Source organism: Scyliorhinus torazame, chromosome 22 (assembly GCF_047496885.1).
Source record: "Scyliorhinus torazame isolate Kashiwa2021f chromosome 22, sScyTor2.1, whole genome shotgun sequence".
Lineage (NCBI taxonomy): Eukaryota > Metazoa > Chordata > Chondrichthyes > Carcharhiniformes > Scyliorhinidae > Scyliorhinus > Scyliorhinus torazame.
Window position 1 is genome coordinate 81,497,669 of NC_092728.1, and position 20,487 is coordinate 81,518,155.

The following is a 20,487-nucleotide window of genomic DNA, read 5'->3' on the forward strand; positions in this document are numbered from 1 at the left end:
AATGTAGGTGCAAAGATATTGGCAAAGGTGTCGGCGTCAAGGTTGGAGGGATGTTTTCTAAAGGTGATTGGGGAGGATCAGACAGAGTTCGTGAAGGGATTTGATGGATGTGTGTGTCTATTCGGAACCCTGGATATGCGTTAGCCCTTCTTAGTTCCCAAATAACAGATATTCCAGACTGCGCTTCTTGATAAAGTTATTTGAAACTTTATTCGTCAGCTTTAGTGTCTACTGATAAACGTTTATTTTTCAATACAGAATTTAGGAAGTTCCAACTAGCCCGGCAACAAGCTAGTCAGATCGATTGTCTTTAGCAAATACAGTGATTGAGTTCTAAAATACAACTTGGTAATTCTTCAAATCAAATACACACTATTAAAAACCACTGAGTAATTTAAACAAAAGAGAATAGGTTTCAGAGATTAGGTAAAAATGATTCCGGAGTAGAAAAAAGGGTGATTTCTCATCCCGACAACTGAACTTTTTAAGGAGATTACTATCTTTAAAGTTTCTTCCTATTTACAGCTGTGATTGGTTTTAACTAATTTATAATTCACTTACTTCGACCGAAGTGTCTGTCAAATTTAAGAGATAAACGATTTGCGGTAATTCTCCATGATGGTCTTAGGCTTTCCATTGTTTGCAATTCCTAGAGCAGGTGCTGAGCACAAGGCCTGTTTCAGGTTCAAGAATAACTCTTTCTATTCCGTTGTGAGGTCAACTGTGTCTTTTGATTTTCGGTTGCCTTTTAAGAGGTCATTCAATGGTTGAGCCATTGGAGTAAATTAATCAATCCAATTTCTGTCAAAATTGCATAGTCCCAGAAAGGATCTCACCTCCTGGACAGTTGTAGGCTCTTTGGCGGCTTTGATTGTGGCCATTCTGTCCTGGGTAAGTTTCCTTTTGCCTTTGGATATTTTCTGACCTAAGTAGACAAATCTTGGAAAATGTGTGCTTTGGCAGGCTGGGCTTCGTGTCCACTGTAGCTAAGGTGGTCCAGAAGGAAACGTAAATCTCTTTCATGGTCCTCTTCATTAATAGAGGCCACCAGAATATCATCTACGTACTGGATAATGGTGGAGGGCATATCAGGAAGTTCCCTCAGGTGGTCCTGTAGAGTCTGTGAAACACAGTAGGTTTGTTGTGAAATTTTTGTGGTAGTCTGGTCCATGTGTATTGTTGTCTGATGGTGAAAGCAAACCGTGGTTGCAGCTCCTCTGCCAGTGATACTGACCAAAAGCCGTTGGCCATGTCCATAACTGAAAACCATTGAAGATCTGGTGTTAAGGCATTAAAGATGGTGGATGGATCGGCTACCAAAGAAACTTTTCTGACAATGCATTGGTTGGCTCTTCTATAGTCAATAATCAGACACCATGTGCCATTAGCCTTCTTGACAGGCCACACTGGACTGTTTGATAAACTATGAACTCGCACTATTACTCCTCGGTCTTCCAATTGCTTCACTACAGGTTGTATTCCCTCAATTGAGGAGGGGTTAATGGGATACTGCTTGGTGTATGGCGGTGCGACTCCAGTGAAGGATGCTGGTTCCATGTTTAATAGGCCACAGTCATTTTTGTCCTTTGCCCAAATTTGGTGTTGCTCCAGTTGGTTCTTTTTGAGACGTCTGATGGACCATGTGACTTTTCCATTCTCAAACTTGAGAAGAATTCAATTGGGATAGTATATCTATGCACAGAAGGGCCTGGATTACTGGACCTATCCAGATGGAGGCATCTGTGCCCAGAAGGGCCTGGGTTACTGGATCTATCCAGATGGAGGCAATCAGTTGATGTGGGCCAAATTCAAGCAACATGGTTCTGTTTGTTGAAGGGTTAATGATCACCTCCTGCTGCATAGGCTTCAATCACTTGTCTTTTTAAGGGGAACAAGATTGCATAATTTTGGGGAAGACAGGTTAATTCAGCTCCAGCATCAAAAAGAAATTAAATTTGTTGGCCTCCCACTCTCAATGATATATACAGTCCATCCTTTATGTTCTCAATTAAAGCGTGTAACGCTATATGAATGGACTCAGAGGGTGGGATCCGTTAGTTTTTTTGTTTCGTTGAACAGTGCCCTCGTCTCGTGGGGCTAATCTGTTGAGCCCGTCGGCCAAAGCATCATTGTCATCGAGTTCGTCTTTACGTTGTGAAAATGGAGTGGCCTATGTTGGTCCCTGTACGAATCCTGGTGATACGTGTCTCGGACGGATCCCTGTAGTATGGGTGACGGGGCGGGTCTCGATAGGTATGAATCACGGGGCGGGTCTCGATATGTATGCTTCACGGGGCGGGTCTCGATAGGTATGAGTCACGGGGCGGGTCTCGATAGTATGAGTCACGGGGCGGGTCTCGATAGTATGAGTCACGAAGCAGGTCTCGATAGTATGAGTCATTTTCTTGCCCCCTCTGTATTCTGAAACAACATGATTTTGCCCAATGGCAGTCTTTACCACAAAAATGACATTTCCCCGTTTTCTTGTGTAGCCACCTAAAATGGCTGATTCCCTATTAATTTGGCCAAAACCCGATTTAAAATGGCTAACCGAAAAGGCTGATGGGAAAAGCAGCCAACAGGACACAAACGGACAGCTGCAGACAGAATAGCGTATTCGGCTCTGGGGAAGTCGGTACTCAAGACTATTAGCAGCACATCAACCCAGACATCTGCAGTTTAATCGGCTATCCCCGGGAACAATTGCAACATATTAGCAATTGAATGCCGGGCCAGACCTGTCGGCGCCTGCAGTGGCCGAAACAAAGACAGGTGAACGACCACCCCCGATCGAGGAATCGCCCCGTTATTGGACATATCGAACCCAGGTGATTGGGAACAAGTCCAATCACTTGGGACTCAGGGTCAAGGGCCGCCCCGTGAGGCGGGAAGCCCCTGGGCCCTATAAAGTGAGGGGCCAAGTTCAGATCTCGCTCTCTCTCCCTTCTTCTCCTGCTCGAGACCTTCGCAAGAACATCAACCAGAAACAGTAAGTCTGACTCCAGTGATCGCTATCCGATAAAGACTCCTAGCCATCGACTCGTATCAGCCTTTTTGAATCCCGCGGGCCAGATCCGATTCGATAAGCCATTCGTTTCCCTGACCTGGTGGGCCCTTCCTAAAGTTAAGTATTGGCCAGTAGTGGTAGGTTTCTATATAGATAGTAGGATTATTGTGTAAGCATTAATTGTTGTATATAATAAATGACCGTTGATTTCAACCTTTCTAAGCGCTGTGCTGACTTATTAATCATAACTCGAGCTTGAACCACGTGGCGGTATCAGAAAGATACCTGGCGACTCGTGAGCAAAGGTGACATAATCAGAGGTAATAAAACCAAGGCTAAAAAGAGCAACATAATTGGCGACTCCGCCGGGACCCTACATAGAAGTGGAAAACCACTCCGAGAGAACCCCAGAAACTTGAATAGAACCCAATCGGAAACAAAAAAAAAAAAACCACAAGTGTTCAAGCGGTTCTGGTTAATAATTCACAATTCGGAAGTGTGTGTATGCATGCGTAACTAACAGGGTTATAAAGTAAAACTGATAGATTTTTGTTGCGTCAAAACTGTCGGAAGTCTGTATTTTCGGAAATTAGCGCAAGCCGTACCCGCATCTACGACACCACCGTAGCCTCCTGTTCCAAATTTGAGCGTGGCGAGCAGATAAGAGAAATGGCCATGCAGGCAATGCAACGCCTCATGAACCCCGAAGAATTTGCGGTCGCACCGATCAACAGCATTAAAGTGGGACAGTGTCCCATTTGGGAAGTGGAAATTCGCAAATTTCTGCAGGGCAAAGGATGGCCCGTGTGGATCGGTTTCTGCAATAATGATGACTCAGGTCCACGAAGTATAGGGCATACTTGGTGGGAGAACGAGAGTGAAATCCATAAGAAGAGCTTAGCAAAAGCGCGCAAGCCGATGGCAATTGTGTCCTGTATGGCACAATTGCGAGGCACAGAGGAAGTCGTCAGGACGCTCCGGAAAGAAATAGAAGGCATACATTTTATGAGTAGAATCGATGTATGCGAGAAAGAGAAAGAGAACCTGGAATTGAAAAGGCAGTTAGAAGCCAAGAACGAAGAGGTGGCTGATGCCAAACGGGGTCACCAGTCTTGTCTGGCGCATTTAAGCAGTTTTCAATCCCAGTATGAGTAGGCTTATCAGGACACGCAGCGTGCCGTCCTGGCTAAGAAAGAGATGGAGAAGCAGGTGGAGACGCTACAGAAGCAATGTAGTGATCTCAAGGCAGCCTTGAGAGCGCTCCACGCTGCAACCACGGAACAAATGCAGAGTACCTTAGACCATGCGAAGGGCCGAAAGCAAATTGCAGACCTGCAATCAATGCTTTCTGTCCAAAAGGGATTCCAAGACACCTTTGGGGAAAGTTTAGAACAGGAAGACGGCCCTGATTGTGAAGAACTGCAAGATACAGAGCAGAGATATGTTCAGGGAACATGTGCGCAGGGAAAGCCCCAAAGGAGGAGAGCACCCCCACCCCCCACACAGTAGGTAATACAGGCTCCCATGAACCCTGTAACAACCCACCGCACCGCCACAGCAGACGAGGAGGAAGTCTTATATTCCACCCCCCTCACAGTGACCCAATTACGGGACGCGTGTGCTAAAATCACACCGTTCCTCCCCGCTTCAGACCCACCATTTCTTTGCCACCGTCAAACACCAGGCGACCATGTACGGCCTGGATGAGAAAGAGCAGGTAAAGCTCACGGTCGTCAGCTTAGATCCATCGGTCGCAGTAGCCCTTCCCGACCCACAGAATGTAGGAGGAGGCACCCTTGCAGAAATGCATACCGCGATCCTGGATGCGATCGGGTATAACCGGGGCGACTCCGTAGACGGTCTAAATAAGTGCAGACAGAAAAAGTCTGAACACCCCACAGCGTTCGCAGGACGCTTGTGGATTCACTTTGAAGCCATTTTCGGAAATGTAGACCGCAGACAATATGGCCAAATGGATCCGTGCCCTTATCTCCCATGCCACGGAAGCAGGACAGAATGCCTGTAGTAATTATGACGCCTCGGAGGAGGCTCATAATGAGAAGTGGGTGGTCAAAAATTGTCCCGCGTTTGGGAACAAGCGGCTCACAGTAAACCCGCAGCTAGAACCCCTGAGGAAAAACAAGCTGCCGCAGACATGCAGGCAGTAAGAACCACTCTTCACAACCCCGCCTGGGTAAACGAGGGAAAGAGCAACCCCCAGCAAAACCGCAAGAATGCTACAATTGCGGGCAATTGGGACATTTTGCCAAAGAATGCAATGGCCCTAAAAAGCCACAGAGAGCCCAACAGACAGGCACTATCAATAAGAAAAAAACAGAACCCATACGTAGCGTTAGCGCACAGTCCGATCAGGCAGACTTGACCGGAACGGACTGACGGTGTACAGGCTCCCCCAGCTGGGTCTGCGATACTCTATGGGATAGGTCAGGGCAACCCGTAGTCGCAGCAAAGGTTAGGGGACAGCCGGTCGAGCTTCTCTGGGACACAGGAGGGTCCCGCACAACCTTAAATTCCTCCACCCTTGGTAGGGACACGTGGCCCACCAGAGCCACTATCACCCTCAGCGGCTTCACAGGCCACTCATAACAGGGACATATCACAACCCCTGTACCCATGCAAATCGGCACCATTAATACAAAACACCCCGTAGTGTTAGTCGATCTGCCCCCAACAGCAGAGCACATTTTGGGGATCGACTTCATGAATTCTCACCACCTCTCTTTCGATCCAGTCAACCAGTGTGTCTGGAAGATGGCGAAATCCGCTAGAGCCCCCGCAACGCTCAATATAGGGGATTATATGAACAAAATTAGCGCAGTAGGCGAGTTTTGGTTCAACCCCACCACACTCAACACCTGCAAAAGAACAGGGCAGCATTCGCAACCCACAAACACCACTGTGGACGGATGACCGGTTCCGTACAAATAACAGGACCGGATCTAGACTCCAAAAGCAGTATGGATTCCCCCTAGAAGCAGAGGGAGAAATCCTCAAGATTATAGAAAGTTTATTAGAGCAGGGCGTCCTAAGATCGGTAGCCTCAACTAATAATGCCCCGATTTGGCCAGTAAGGAAGCCCGACGGATCATGGCGCTTGACCATTGATTATCGGGAACTCAATAAAGTCACCCCCGTAGCAGCCCCCACCGTTGCAACAAGTCCCGAGACCATGCTCAAACAGGGACTCCATGCCCGATATTTCACGGTTTTGGACGTCAGTAATGGGTTCGGGTCCATTCCATTGGCAAAGGCGTGCCAGTAAAAATTTGCCTTCACTTTCAAAGCATGGCAGTACACGTGGACATGCCTGCCACAACTCCCCCTCCATTTTCCAGCGACAGATGGAAAATGGACGAGCAAAATTTTCTCGCCCCGAATGTCTGGTACAGTATGTAGACGATCTACTACTGCAGACAGACACGAAGGAAGAGCACATTGAGCTTCTGTCCGAACTCCTGGAATTACTATATTCCATTGGCTGTAAAGTAAACCCCAAAAAGGCCCAGATATTGGGAGAGAAAGTGGTATATATTTGGGTACTATTATCACACACGGCAAACGCAAGATCGAGCACAAAAGAATTGACTCGATCGCTAAATTGCCCCTTCCCCAACACGTATCAGCCCTCCGGTCATTTTTAGGACTGGTTGGCTACTGCCGAAACCACATTGACGGTTTCGCCAGCAAGGCAGCGCCCCTCTCAGACCTCCTAAAGAAAGGAGCCCCCTGGGAATGGCTTCCGCAGCATACGGATGCTGTGGAATCATTAAAACAGGCGCTCGTAGCCGCCCCCGCACTACAAGTTCCCGACCCGCTTTCCCCTTACGCAATAGGGGTAGCGACCACAGACCACACCCTTTCAGCCGTGCTCCTGCAGGAACGGCACGACCAGCTAAGACCCGTGGCTTATGCCTCCCGAATTTTAGATGCTGTGGAGCAGGGATTCTCAGCCTGTGAGAGGCACCTGCTTGCAGTTTTCTGGGCGGTCCAGTACTTTTCATACATTACCGGACTGAACCCCATCACCATTTTGACCGAGCACACCCCCACCCAACTTTTACTAGGCGGACGACTTAAAGACGGTACCGTCAGCCAAATCCGCGCTGCTAGGTGGACCCTTCTCTTACAAGGACGGGACATCACAGTCAAACGGACCAAGACACACACATACTTAGCGGACAATCTACAGTACCCTGGAACCCCCCATGAGTGTGAAATCATCTCGCCCTACCATTATACAGGCCCCTTTATCGCTAAAACACCCCCCAGAAAACTAGCCACTCCATCTCAGAACACCCCTCATCCGGACACGTGTGACCCCATTAGGATCTATGTGGATGGATCTTCCACAGTCCTGGATGGGCAACGCATAACAGGTTGTGGGATTTATGTGGAGGACGCGCAGGGACGCGCCCTCGAGGATATCGCATAAAAATTACCCGGGCACTTAGGCACGCAGGCAGCAGAGCTTGCGGCCATCACTTACATTGTAGAGCACCTAGATTCCTTCCCCAGCCCAACAGACATATATTCAGACAGTCTATACGTGTGCAACAGCCTCACCGAATTTCTACCCCTCTGGGAAACAAGAGGATTTGTTTCCGCGGATGGGAAACCCCTCCCCTCAGCCCCATTACTCCGCCATATTTTGGAAAAAGCCAAGAACCCGACCTTTGGCATTATAAAAGTCCACAGTCACCATCGTTCCTCCCCCCCCTGGAAATGTAAAAGCCGATGCACTGGCTAAGGCAGGATCCAGGCATGGATACTTTTGGAAGCCCCCCCGGAGAGCACCCCAGTGAGTGCGCCAGTGAGTGCAGTTCAGGTAGCGCAGACTAGGATCGAAGATCTAGTAGAGGCCCAGAAGCAGGATAGCGCTCTCACTAAAATCGTGAAAGGGAAGTTTCCAGCCTCATACGAGAGGTACAGAAATACAATAACCACACATGACGGTGTGGTGCTAAAGGACACTCGTTATGTAGTTCCTGAGCAGGATAGGAACCAAATAATCTGTTTATTCCATGATGGTCATGGACACCAGGGAATCAAACCCACCGTAGCCCACCTCAAACAGCTTTGTTGGTGGCCTAATCTCAAAGAGGATGTATCCCATCACATTGAGAATTGCCTCATCTGCGCTCAGAACAACCCAGATAGATATGCCAAAAAGGCACATCTCAGCCACACCCGATCCGTTAACGGCCCCTGGACTAACCTCCAGATCGATTTGTTAGGTCCATTGCCCCCTTGCAGGAATGGCTATAAATATGTTCTGGTGGTCATAGACACTTTTACAAAGTGTGTGGAAGCATTTCCAGCCCGCACCAACACCGCGAAAACCACAGCCAAGATCCTAACCCACCACGTCTTTACAAGATGTGGACTCCCCCGCAGTATTGAATCGGACCAAGGTTCTCACTTTACGGGACGGGTCATGCAGAACGTCCTCACGATATTTGGCATAACCCAAAAATTTCACATTGCGTACCACCCTCAATCGAGTGGTATAGTGGAGCGCATGAATCGGACCCTAAAAACCACCCTTAGAAAAATGGTCCAACAGAACAACACCACTTGGGATTCGGTCCTCCCCTTTGCGCTGATGTTTTTGCATAACACTGTTTCCACCTCCACAGGTTACACCCCACACACCCTCATGACCGGACGCCCCATGAAAGGGACAGAGTACTTGTTGGGTTTAGACCTGACCAGCCCTGAAGTTACGACACTCACCCACGAGAAAGCCGTTGAACAATTACTTGTAAATGTAAAAACGGCTCAGTTAGCAGCCGCTGTTAAACTGGGTACTAAAAGAAAACAGAGCAAGGCCTGTTTTGATAAGACAGTACATGCAACGGAGTATAATATAGGACAACAAGTGATGTTGTCAGTGTATAACCCCAGCACATTTCTGTCTCTGAAATACTCAGGTCCGTACTCCATTACGGATAAAGTAAGCCCATCGGTATATAAAATCAAATACCAAAATGGTAAGACTGCGTGGTTTCACATAAACCATCTAAAGGCTTATGGAGCACAGTCAAACCACGCCCACCACATCATGCTTGACCCAGCAGACCAAACCCCGCCCACAGCCAACATGACCACACCAACCCCCTCCACGTCCAGCCCAGACACGGACTCGCCCCCGACTCCACCCACAAACTTTACACTCTGCCCCGGAACGCCCACAGACTGCAGCAGCAGAGACAGCGACTGTGACTCTACCGACAGCCACAGCACGCCCCCCTACTATCCTGGTCCCACACCCAGCGACTCAAAGTTAGACTCCAGGGACCCCTTCCTCATCACTTTCTTAAACAAACCACACCACCGAACCACACGGACGACCCCGACTTTATCCCCACTCAACTTGACGAACGCCGTTGGCACCGCGACAACTCCTACAGACTCGTCCGCAACGACGAGAGCAACCCCAACTCATACCACGCAGCCCTCTCAACATTAATTCACTCCAGAATTTGGCACCCGGGAGAAGGGGACGACCCCGAGTCAGACCCCCAATCCGCCAACCCCTTTGCGACCCTGTTCGCAACAGAGAACAGAGGTGTCCACATGATGATTTAAAGGAGACACTTGGTGAAAAGTGTTGTCCTTCCTGATGGAACCTGCAGGATGTTTTGCGTTGTTTGTATGTTTGTTTAAATGTTGTTCGTCCAACAGGAGAATTTTCTCACCGACATACACCCATTCACCTGAACTTTATAGCTCTTTCCAACGGACACCCACCGCGGCCAGACACTTGTACAGTGGTACCAACTTATCTGCAGATACCTGGTCAACAGACCAGACGCTTGTTCAGAGGAACTAGCTTTTCAGCTGATACTTGTTCGGGTATCAGGCGCCCGATCGTAACTGCTCTTCTGATTTGACGGGAGAATCAAAGCAGCAACCCCACCATGATGACTACATTTTTGCCCGTTCTTGTCGGTTGCTCAGGCAGTGGAGAAACGGCGTGAGACCCGCCCTGCCTGGGCACCCCCCCCCCCCGTTGGTCAAAAACGCTCCGGTAGGGGAGATACGGTATTGGTAGCCGTCCTACCCGGGGACTCCATCCAAATCTTACCCGTCGCGGCCCATACGCACCTCATTCGACCTTTTCCTTTCAAAAACAATTTTATTTATTTAGGCAACCTTTGGGTTGCTGCCAAATGCTATTTACATCCTAGAACATTTGGATGATAAATCAGCACTGGTCCACCATTGGGAAGTGTGCCGTGTCCCAACATTTGTTTTGAAAAAAAAAAATGAGGGAGTCACATATAGCGACCAATTATAAGGGAATAATTGGCCCCGCAGGACAGACACACTAACATACCGGATATTATACCAAGGTAGTTACAGATACTATGCTTGTTTTACAGAACTCCAGAAGCTCCAGGACCGGAGAAAACAGAGAACACAAAGAAAGAAAAAGAAAGAGGACAGCCATGAGGACTTCTTTCATCGTGATCAAGATTTTTATACTGGACATTTGGTTGCGCGGGAACACGGACCCCATTACTTCAAACCCCCCTGCCGTTAATGTTTCACTGCCCCGCAGTACCGTGGGCCCAGTCACCAGCCACGTTGCATTATCCTGGTGTGCCAAGTTCATAACTTGGTACTCCCTGTCATACGTTATTGAAGCACCATTGGCGTTGGCCATACTCTACTGTGCAGTACAGACTATGCGCCTCCACAAGTGGAGGAGAGCGTACCGCGCTCGAACCCCGGTATATCAGATCCAATCCCCTATGTTTGGGTATGACCAGACCCCAGACCCCCGCGACCTATAATACAAAAATAAAGAACAAGCACTTGCGTTTCCCTGTAAATAAAAAGATGTACAAAACTTTCATGAAATTTTTTTTAAAAAAATGTATGATCCTGAGCTTGACTGCCAAGCCAGGAAAGAATATATGGAATGTTATGATTGTTGTTGTATGTTTTAGAGAGATAGGATTATGCAATGCTTGAGGAGTGTATTTAGGTAAAATTAGAGGTTCCAAGTTTTTATTTTGTAGATACATGCCCCTGCCTGACATAGCGCCCTCAAGAATTGTTTAGGTAAATTTTTGTGCATAGCTAGGGTCAGAGTAGTGGCCATGTAGGAGGTGCCCCCACCCCTGTCAGGGAACGGAAAGGACAAAATTTATGTGATCCTTCACGCTTCGCGTTAGGATCACAAGGAGGGACTGTAGCCACCTAAAATGGCTGATTCCCTATTAATTTGGCCAAAACCCGATTTAAAATGGCTAACCGAAAAGGCTGATGGGAAAAGCAGCCAACAGGACACAAACGGACAGTGCAGACAGAATAGCGTATTCAGCTCTGGGAAAGTCGGCCCAGATCGATACTCAAGACTATTAGCAGCACATCAACCCAGACATCTGCAGTTTAATCGGCTATCCCCGGGAACAATTGCAACATATTAGCAATTGAATGCCAGGCCAGACCCGTCGGCGCCTGCAGTGGCCGAAACAAAGACAGGTGAACGACCACCCCCCGATCGAGGAATCGCCCCGTTATTGGACATATCGAACCCAGTGATTGGGAACAAGTCCAATCACTTGGGACTCAGGGTCAAGGGCCGCCCTGAGAGGCGGGAAGCCCCTGGGCCTTATAAAGTGAGGGGCCAAGTTCAGATCTCGCTCTCTCTCCCTTCTTCTCCTGCTCGAGACCTTCGCAAGAACATCAACCAGAAACAGTAAGTCGGACTCCAGCGATCGCTACCCGATAAAGACTCCTAGCCATCGACCCGTATCAGCCTTTTTGAATCCCGTGGGCCAGATCCGATTCATTAAGCCATTCGTTTCCCTGACCTGGTGGGCCCTTCCTAAAGTTAAGTATTGGCCAGTAGTGGTAGGTTTCTATATAGATAGTAGGATTATTGTGTAAGCATTAATTGTTGTATATAATAAATGACCGTTGATTTCAACCTTTCTAAGCGCTGTGCTGACTTATTAATCATAACTCGAGCTTGAACCACGTGGCGGTATCAGAAAGATACCTGGCGACTCGTGAGCAAAGGTGACATAATCAGAGGTAATAAAACTAAGGCTAAAAAGAGCAACACTTGGAATCCTTTAGCGGAGCCAGAACAGGGGCCGGGGTTGGTGTTACCGTAGTAGGAGGAGAAGGAGTAGTATTTTCTGCTGGGGTTTCTGCACTACTTGCAGCGGCTGCTGCTTGAGGCTGAGCCTGAGGGCTAGGACGGAAAGCTCGGACTTCAACCTCCAAGCCGCGGACCAGTTGAATGCATCGTTCTACTAAGGCCCTGTAGTTAGTACCCAATAGCTCCCAGTCAGGAAAAAACATGTTTTATCCATTAGACAGTGCAGGTCTCAAACCAGCAACAAAAGCGGCTTTGAATGGTCCTTGGGCACTCACATCCCACGTCCTTTCTCCTTCCTGGAGCTCCATTCCGGAATGCTCCTTCCAAACTGTTCTAAATCTTCTCATAATCTGGGAGATCCGCCAAATGCTTTTGAACACAGGCTGTATTTTTCCCCATTCAGTTTTAGGTGGGTTGAATCTTAATAGCCAATCTTTAATTGATTGCCATTCCTCTTCCAAATTTTGTAAACCATCTCCAAGGCCTCTCCAAACTACCGTCGAGAGTATTTGACTATCGCGTGCACCAACCATTACAGACAGAACCTGTACACCATCGAACGGATGGAGACTGTAAATATTCTGTAAGCGCTCTAGCTAATCCCAGCTGGCTAACCCCCCCTTTTTAGGGTGCGGGAGTTCTTTGGACCACCGATCAACTTTATCGGGGTCTGCCGGATCATCAACCCAATGTCGGATGTCCTGAGATCTAGTGGTTGTAACATTGTTTTGGGTTGTTTCGGTCGCTTCAACCTTAACCAGTTTGGTGCGTAATGGGGCGAGTCGTAATGCTCCAGTCATGCCACTAGGTTTGTCTTTTGCATCACTATCATTGTCCAAGCTAACTGGTTCCCTTTGTTCAGCGCCTCGTGTTGCGATAACAATCTCGGAGCCTGCTGAGGCTGCCCCGGGAGGCTTATGAATCGGAGTCAGCTGGGTGTTTTGGCCGACTACACTCGCATTGTATGCGGCTGTGGGGACTAGCTGAGGTTGAGCGTTTGTGGGGACTATTGAACCCGGTCTGGACATGGGGTATTGCTGGCCCACACCTGTGGAGTCGGTGTCAGAGGATTCATAGTCGCCATAACAGCAACAGCTGGTTGCAATGCCGGAGCTGATGCCGGTATAGTCGGGGTCAGAATCAATCCTGCTTCAGCCTGTGGTGGAATTATCTGTGCTGGAGAATTGAGATACAGCTGAGGGTTTAAAAATGGATTTATCTGCTTCTGAGCCGCCAAATTTTCTCTCAGCAGTTTGTCATGACCTTTCATGTCGTCCATTTCATTCTCCAAAATACACTTGTCTTTAAGTAACTGGGTATTTTCCTTTTGTAGCTCACAAATTTGCGATAGTAATTGTTGAACTCTGGAGTCCGAGTCAGTTAATAGGGTTTTAGTTTTATCTAATTGTTCAAGCTGAGGTTTTGATTCTCGCAATTGCTCACAGACTGCCTGGAGTTGATCTTTGGCAGTTTTAAGTTCGCAATCGTGGTTTGTGTTGGCGATTATTTCTTGTCGCCTACGGAGCTGTGCCATTACCACAAGTGACCATCTAATACGCTCCCTATTCCTCAGTCGGGTAGTTTTCCCCCAAACTCTTTTTATATTTTCAATGGACCATTGGCCATCGGGAATGTTGTATTTGAATCCAATTTCCGTATTTGCGTTGGACAAATCAAAATGCCAATTAATAGAAGATGTAAGATCTCCGGGCATATTGTCAGTAGACACGTCTGGTGGAGCTCGTCCGCCCTTAGAGGTTGTGGGAAGCTCTGCTCCACCCTTGGAAGCAGTGGGGACATTTGTCGGAAAGGTACTCCATTCGCGCTTTGGACTATCGTACCTCATAACTCTTCTGAAAAGGTTTCTGACCGGGGCCGCAAACCGTAGACTCTGAGAGCCGTAGGTCATAATTCGTATACCTGTAGCGCAGTACCGTATGCCAAATTACATCAATTTAAGATGTCTTAAAATAGGTTTGCACCCACACCCAATTGCACAGTCTTTTCTTTTAAGGTTCCTTTGTTGGGAGGGGAAGTTTCGCAAGACTTTTAATGAGCTCTGACCTCAGCCTCGCCGATCTTCGGATCAAATCAAAGTTTGGTCTTCCGGTCAGCGATTCTGCCTTCGGGCCTCTTCGTTAACGATCTGGTATTTTGTACTCTCGTCTACGGCACGGCCTTCGGTCCACTTTTCTTCCTCCTTTTGTCCGACTACGCCAACCTCTCCCCCCTTTTGCCGACTACGCCAATTGATGGATCTCTGGGTCTATTCGGAACCCTGGATATGCGTTAGCCCTTCTTAGTTCCCAAATAACAGAGATTCCAGACTGCGCTTCTTGATAAAGTTATTTGAAACTTTATTCGTCAGCTTTAGTGTCTACTGATAAACGTTTATTTTTCAATACAGAATTTAGGAAGTTCCAACTGGCCCGGCAACAAGCTAGTCAGATCGATTGTCTTTAGCAAATACAGTGGTTAAGTTCTAAAACACAACTCGGTAATTCTTCAAATCAAATACACACTATTAAAAACCACTGAGTAATTTAAACAAAAGAAAACTGGCAATTTGCAAAGCAAGCAAGAGAATAGGTTTCAGAGATTAGGTAAAAATGATTCCGGAGTAGAAAAAAGCGTGATTTCTCATCCCGACAACTGAACTTTTTAAGGAGATTACTATCTTTAAAGTGTCTTCCTCTTTATAGCTGTGATTGGTTTTAACTAATTTATAATTCACTTAATTCGACCCAAGTGTCTATCTGTCAAATTTAAGAGTGGCCCAAGCTGGGAATCGAACCTGGGACCCTGGAGCTGTGAAGCAATTGTACTGTCCACAATGCTACCGTGCTGCCCTAATTTCTTCATTAAATCTTTTAGCTATCTTATCTATAGCTCACCACAAAATCTAATATCTATCAGGAAGGCACATGCTCTCGAACGTGAGGAGGTTGCTGTATGTGATCCTGTCTCCGGCGGAGGGAAAGGAGGAGGAGGAGGTGGTGGTGGTGGTGGTACTGTACGCAGAGAAGGCATTTGATCGGATAGAGTGGGGTTACTGGATGGCGGTATTGAAGAGATTTGGAATTGGGCTGAGGTTTTTGGTGCGAGTGCAGCTGTTGTACAAGGTACCGATGGTGAGTGTTCGCACTAACAGCATGAACTTGGGATACTTTGCACTGCACCGGGGTACGAGGCAGGGTTGCTCGATGTTCCCCCTGTTATTTGCATTGGCTATAGAGCCCATGGCCATCACGGTAAGAAGCTCAGAGCTGTGGAAGGGGATCATCAGGGGGACATTGGGACATAGGGGATCCTTATACGCCGATGATCTACTATTGTACATCTCGAAACCGAGCATGTCGGTGGGGAGGAATATGGAGATGCTCCAGAGATTCGGGGGGGGAGGGGGGGGGGGGTTGCAGCAGGCCATTAAAATAAAAGTTTTGGCATGATTCTCGTTTTTATTCCAGTGCCTGCCAGGATTAGGAGGGTGGTCTTGCAGAGAGGACGAGAGGCAGGGGGCGGGGGGGGCTAGGCATCCCAAACTTGCATATTATTGGCCGACGAATGCAGAGAAGGTGCAGCTGGAGCAAGGAGGAGGTGGCCCGGTGGGTTAAGATGGAGGCGGGCTCGTGTAGGGGGTCGGGGCTGCGGGCGCTGGCAAAGGCACCGCTTCAATGGCTCCAGGAAAGTACTCGATGAGTCCGGTGATGGTGGCCACATAGAAGATTTGGAGGCAGTTCAGGCAACATTTTAAGCTGGGGGGCTGGGCATGAATGAGAGTTTTCGGAAATGGAATGAGAGGAGGAATCAAGGAAATGGCGGACATGTTCCTGGGGGGGTGATTCACGAGCCTGGAGGAGTTGGGAGAGAAGTATGGGTTGGTGCAGGGGGAAGGGTTCAGGTGCCTGCAGGTTAGGAATTTTGCAAGAAACGTTTTCCTGACCTTCCCGATAGCACCAGCCTCTTCGTTGCTGGAGACGGTGCTGTCAGCGGGAGGGCTGGCGAGGTTGTTTTGGCGATCTATGGGTAGATCCTGGAGGGGGACAGGGTGACTATGGAGGAGATTAAGGAAAAAAGTGGGAGGAGGAGCTAGGGGAGGGCGGTGAAAGAGGGATTGTGGTGTGAGGTACTGTGGAGGTTGAATGTCTCAACCGCGTGTGCAAGGCTGGGGCTGATACAGCTCAAAGTCATACAGAGGACGCACCTCACAAAATCAAGGATGAGCCGCCTTTTCAAGGGGATGTAGGATGTCTTTGAGCCATGTGGGAGGGGCCTGTGAACCATGTTCATATGTTTTGGTCGTCCCCGAAGTTGAAAAGGTCTTGGAGGACGGTATTTAGCACAATCTCGGGGGTTTTGCATACGGAAGTGGAGTCACCTAAAGGCCATATTAGGGTTGTTCGACCGACCAGAGTTGCAAGTGGGATCAGGTGTTTTGGCCTTGGCCTCGCTGATCGCTCGTAGGCAGGTCCTATCGGTGTGGAGGTCAGTCTCTTCACTCTGGCTCGGCGTGGCGGGGGGTACCTGCTGGAGGTTTTGACCCTGGAGACGGTGATGTTTGAGCTGAAGGGGGCGAAGGAGGGGTTCTACAATTGTTGGGGTTTATTCATTTTGCACTTTCGGGAGTTGGTTACCATTGACTGTTTGGGAGGCGGGGGGGGACTTGGGTTTGGGTGGGATTATTTCTTTTTATATATTGTTGGGGTTGTTCTTGTTTTTCTTTTGTCGGTAGAAAACGATGAAAATATGGTGAATAAAAATATATATTTTTTTAAAAGGTTGCTGTATAATAAACCGAAGGCCAGTATGTGCACAAATTAGGTGAATTTGGGGTATATTCCATTACACAGGGGAACGAGGCAGGAGTGCCCCACGTCTCCCCTCCTGTTTGCACTAATGATAGAGCCCTTGCCCATAGTGCTGAGGTGCTTGGATAAATGGAAGAGGATAGTGAGAGGGGGTGTGAGCTTAGGGTGTCTCTGTATGGATGATCCATTGTTCTTCAGTGGGGGTTATAATAATTATAATCTTCATCACCACAAGTAGTTACTGCGAAAAGACCCTAGTCGCCACATTCCGGTGCCTGTTTGGGTACACAGAGGGAAAATTCAGAATGTCCAAATGATCTAACAGCAGCTAACCACTGTGCTACCATGGGACTGCTTAGACGATTTGGGGGGTTTTCAGGCTATAAGTTAAATGTCAAAAAGAGAGAGTGTTTTATGATGTCTTCTCTGGATGCATAAATCGGTTTTGAGGGAGTTGTCATTCCAGGTGGCAACTACCCACTTTAGGCACTTGGGAGTGCAAGGTGGCTCGAGATTGGGCCCTGCTCCATAAATTGAATTTTACGAGCCTGGTGGGTGGGGTCAAGGCAGATTTATTGAGATGCGGCAGCCTTCCACTAAAGTTGGCAGACCGGTTGCAGGTTGTTACGCTGCTCAGTTTGCTGCGGTTTTTATTTTTATTTCAGTTCCCAGCGGTCTTTTTGCCGAAGACGTTTTTTTATAGGGGTGAAGCGGTTGATTTTGTTGTGTGTGGGGACAGGTAAGGTGGCAAGGATTAGGAGGATGGTGCTTCAGAGAAGGAGACAGTCAGGGAACCTGGTCCTTCCAAACCTGATGTCTTATTATTGGGCGCCGAACACTGAAAAGGTGCGGGGTTGGAGTATGAAGCTAGAGGCTTTGTGGGGGAGGATGGAGGCAGGCTCTTGTAAGGGGTCGGGGTTGCGGGCGCTGGCAAACGATGCCGCTCCCATTTGTCCCAGGGAAATATTCAGGGAGTCCGGTGGTGGTGGCCTCATTGAAAATATGGAAGCAATTTATGCAGTACTTTAGGGGCAGGGTCAAAGTTGATACTGATCTCAAACCATGAGTTTGAGTCAGCAAGGAATGGGTGCTAAGTTTCAGAGATGGGAGGAGCGAGGGGGGTAATAGAAATTAACAACTTATTTCTAGAAGGGTCGTTTGCTTGTTTGGAGGAGAGGTTTGGGATCCCACGGAGAGAGGTTTTCAGATATATGCAGGTCCGGGATTTCGCAGAAAAGGTACCCCCGACTTTGCCAGTGGAACCACTCTCCTTTTTGTTGGAGGGGGTGCTGTCTGTGATAGGGCTGGCTGAGGGGTGGGGGGGGGGCGATCTACGGGAGGATTTGAGGAGGATATGGCGTCTCTAGAGGGCATCAAGGCTAAATGAGAGGAGATGGGGATGGCATTGGAGGTGAGGCTGGGGTGAGGTGCTGCAGAGGGTAGTACATAGAGCGCACCCGATAAAGGTCGAAGACGAGCCGGTTGTTTGAAGGCGTGGAGGATACATTTGAGTGATGTGGGAGGGGCCTGGCCAATCACTCACATATGTTCTGGTCCTGCCCCAAGTTGGAGAGATTTTGGAGGTCGTTCATGTTCATTGCACCCTGTCGACGGTCTTGCACGTGGATTTGGAGCCCTGTCCCCTGGGGGCCATATTTGGGGTGTTGGACTTGCCAGAGCTGCAGACAGGAGCGGAGGCAGATGTTTCAGCCTTTGCCTTGCAGATGGTCGCAGTCGGGTCCCGTTGGGGTGAAGGTCAGTTGCTCCACCCTGTACCGTGGTGTGGCTGGGGGATCTAACAAAGTTTTTGTACTTGGAAACGGTGAAGTTTGCTTTGGGGGGGGTGCGAGTGAGGGGTTCCTCAAGAGATGGAGTTTGTTTATTTTGAGGAGCTGGTTACCATTAGCAGTTATGAGGAGGGGGGGGCAAAGTGGGATGTGTGGTTGAGGTTATGGGGGGGGGGGGGGGGGCGTTGTGGGTTTTGTGTTGTTTTTTCTTTGCTTTGTTGTATGACTAAAATGTTAAAATACCAAAAACTTGAATTAAAATATATTTTTCAAAAAGGGTATGGCGAAGGCGCAAATGTAGTTTTGAAAAATAGAAATACAAAATGGTACAAAAGTCCCTCAGTAGTCCCTCAGTCGGCCCTCCCCCAACCAATGCTCCTTGACGAAGTCAAGAAATAATATTCCCAGCCCTCAAAGTTACCCAGTTGTCTGGGTACAGCACTCCAAACCGAACATTACAACGATGCAGCTCTGCCTTCACCTTATTGAATTCCGCCCGTCTCTTGGCCACGACAGCACCAATGTCCTGATACATCCGAATACAATTTCCTTCCCAGCTGTAGTCCAGAGTTGCCCTGGCCCATCTCAAGATCCTTTCTTTGTCTTGTAACTTGTGCATACATACAATCACTGCTCATGATGACTCCCCAGCTCTCATCTTCTGCCTCAAGGACCTGTGGGCCCGGTCCACCTCCGGGGCGGTCAACCTACCCCTCCCACCATCTTCGCAAACATCTTCGCAAAATAGCCTATGGCACTCGTTCCTTCCTCTCCCACCAGCAGGCTCACAATGTGAGGATTCTGCCACCTAGACCGATTCTCTTGATCAGTGTTCTTCAAACTTCTTTTCAGGGGACCCATTTTTACCAACCGGCCAACCTTCGCGACACACGCAGGCCGATCTTCGCGACCTACGCCGGCCGACCTGCGCGACCCACCATTTTCTCTTACCTTATTTGCTGCTGACAAAAATGGAGGAAATGGTTTTGGGTCCCTTTGGCCCTCGTACACGCTCCTCCAATGGAACCTGTTGGATGAAGGTGAAGCCTCCCAGTGTCAGAAAGTATGGAGTCTCCATCTGTCCAAAGTTCTGCGTTTTTTTCCTTTCAAATTTTATCAAATAAAACCCCCCCGAACTCGTAAAAAAAATGAATAAAATAAATTAATAAAACCCCCCCGAACTTGTAAAACAAAAAGCTGCGACCGTTTAAAAAAAAAAGTGGCCGTACTACACATGCGTGCCCGATCATCGTCGCGCATACACATAGTTTTGCGCATGCGCGGCGATGGTCTGGCACGCATGCGCAGTGCAGCCGCATTTTTTTTTTACATGTTCGCTGCCATTTTGAAGGCCTCTTGCAGTCGGCGTTATTAACAGCCGGCTGCTGCGGCAGATTTGCGCATTCGGGAGCGCCGCGACGGATGGCTCCTCGACCCTCCCGCGACCCACCCGCGGGTCGTGACCCTGAGTTTGACAATGCCTGCTCACCCTCACACACATCTTACAGACATACTCAGGATCACCATCTCTGCCTCCAGCGACACAATTTGGGTGTTCTTGTCGGACACCCCGTTTTCCATCTCTTGGATCATCGTTCCTTGCGCCTCCAAGCGCTTCTCCACCCGATCCAAGATCTCGCAAAGAGGTGCTACTGCCCCTCAATCGCACTCAACCAGTCCCCCTGCATCTCCTTTCGTTGCTGCTGAAATTCCTCCTTAATGAAGTTCATCAATTGCTCCATCAGC

The 20,487-nt window shown here is 48.5% G+C and overlaps 2 protein-coding genes across 8 annotated transcripts in view; one reads left to right on the forward strand and one right to left on the reverse strand.

The window, feature by feature from the left end:
• LOC140399163 (nuclear receptor subfamily 6 group A member 1) overlaps positions 1-20,487 on the reverse strand; it is a 684,364-nt gene that overhangs the window by 559,422 nt on the left and 104,455 nt on the right. The window lies entirely within an intron of this gene.
• LOC140399164 (uncharacterized) overlaps positions 1-20,487 on the forward strand; it is a 244,819-nt gene that overhangs the window by 113,884 nt on the left and 110,448 nt on the right. The window contains exon 4 of one of the 6 annotated variants that reach the window (XM_072488439.1): positions 10,414-11,959. The exons of the other annotated variants lie outside the window; for them this stretch is intronic. Within the exon in view, the coding sequence (XP_072344540.1) occupies positions 10,414-10,827 (414 nt within the window). The 3' untranslated portion in view covers positions 10,828-11,959. Of the gene's footprint in view, positions 1-10,413; positions 11,960-20,487 lie in introns of those variants that run through there. 6 annotated transcript variants of the gene reach the window in all.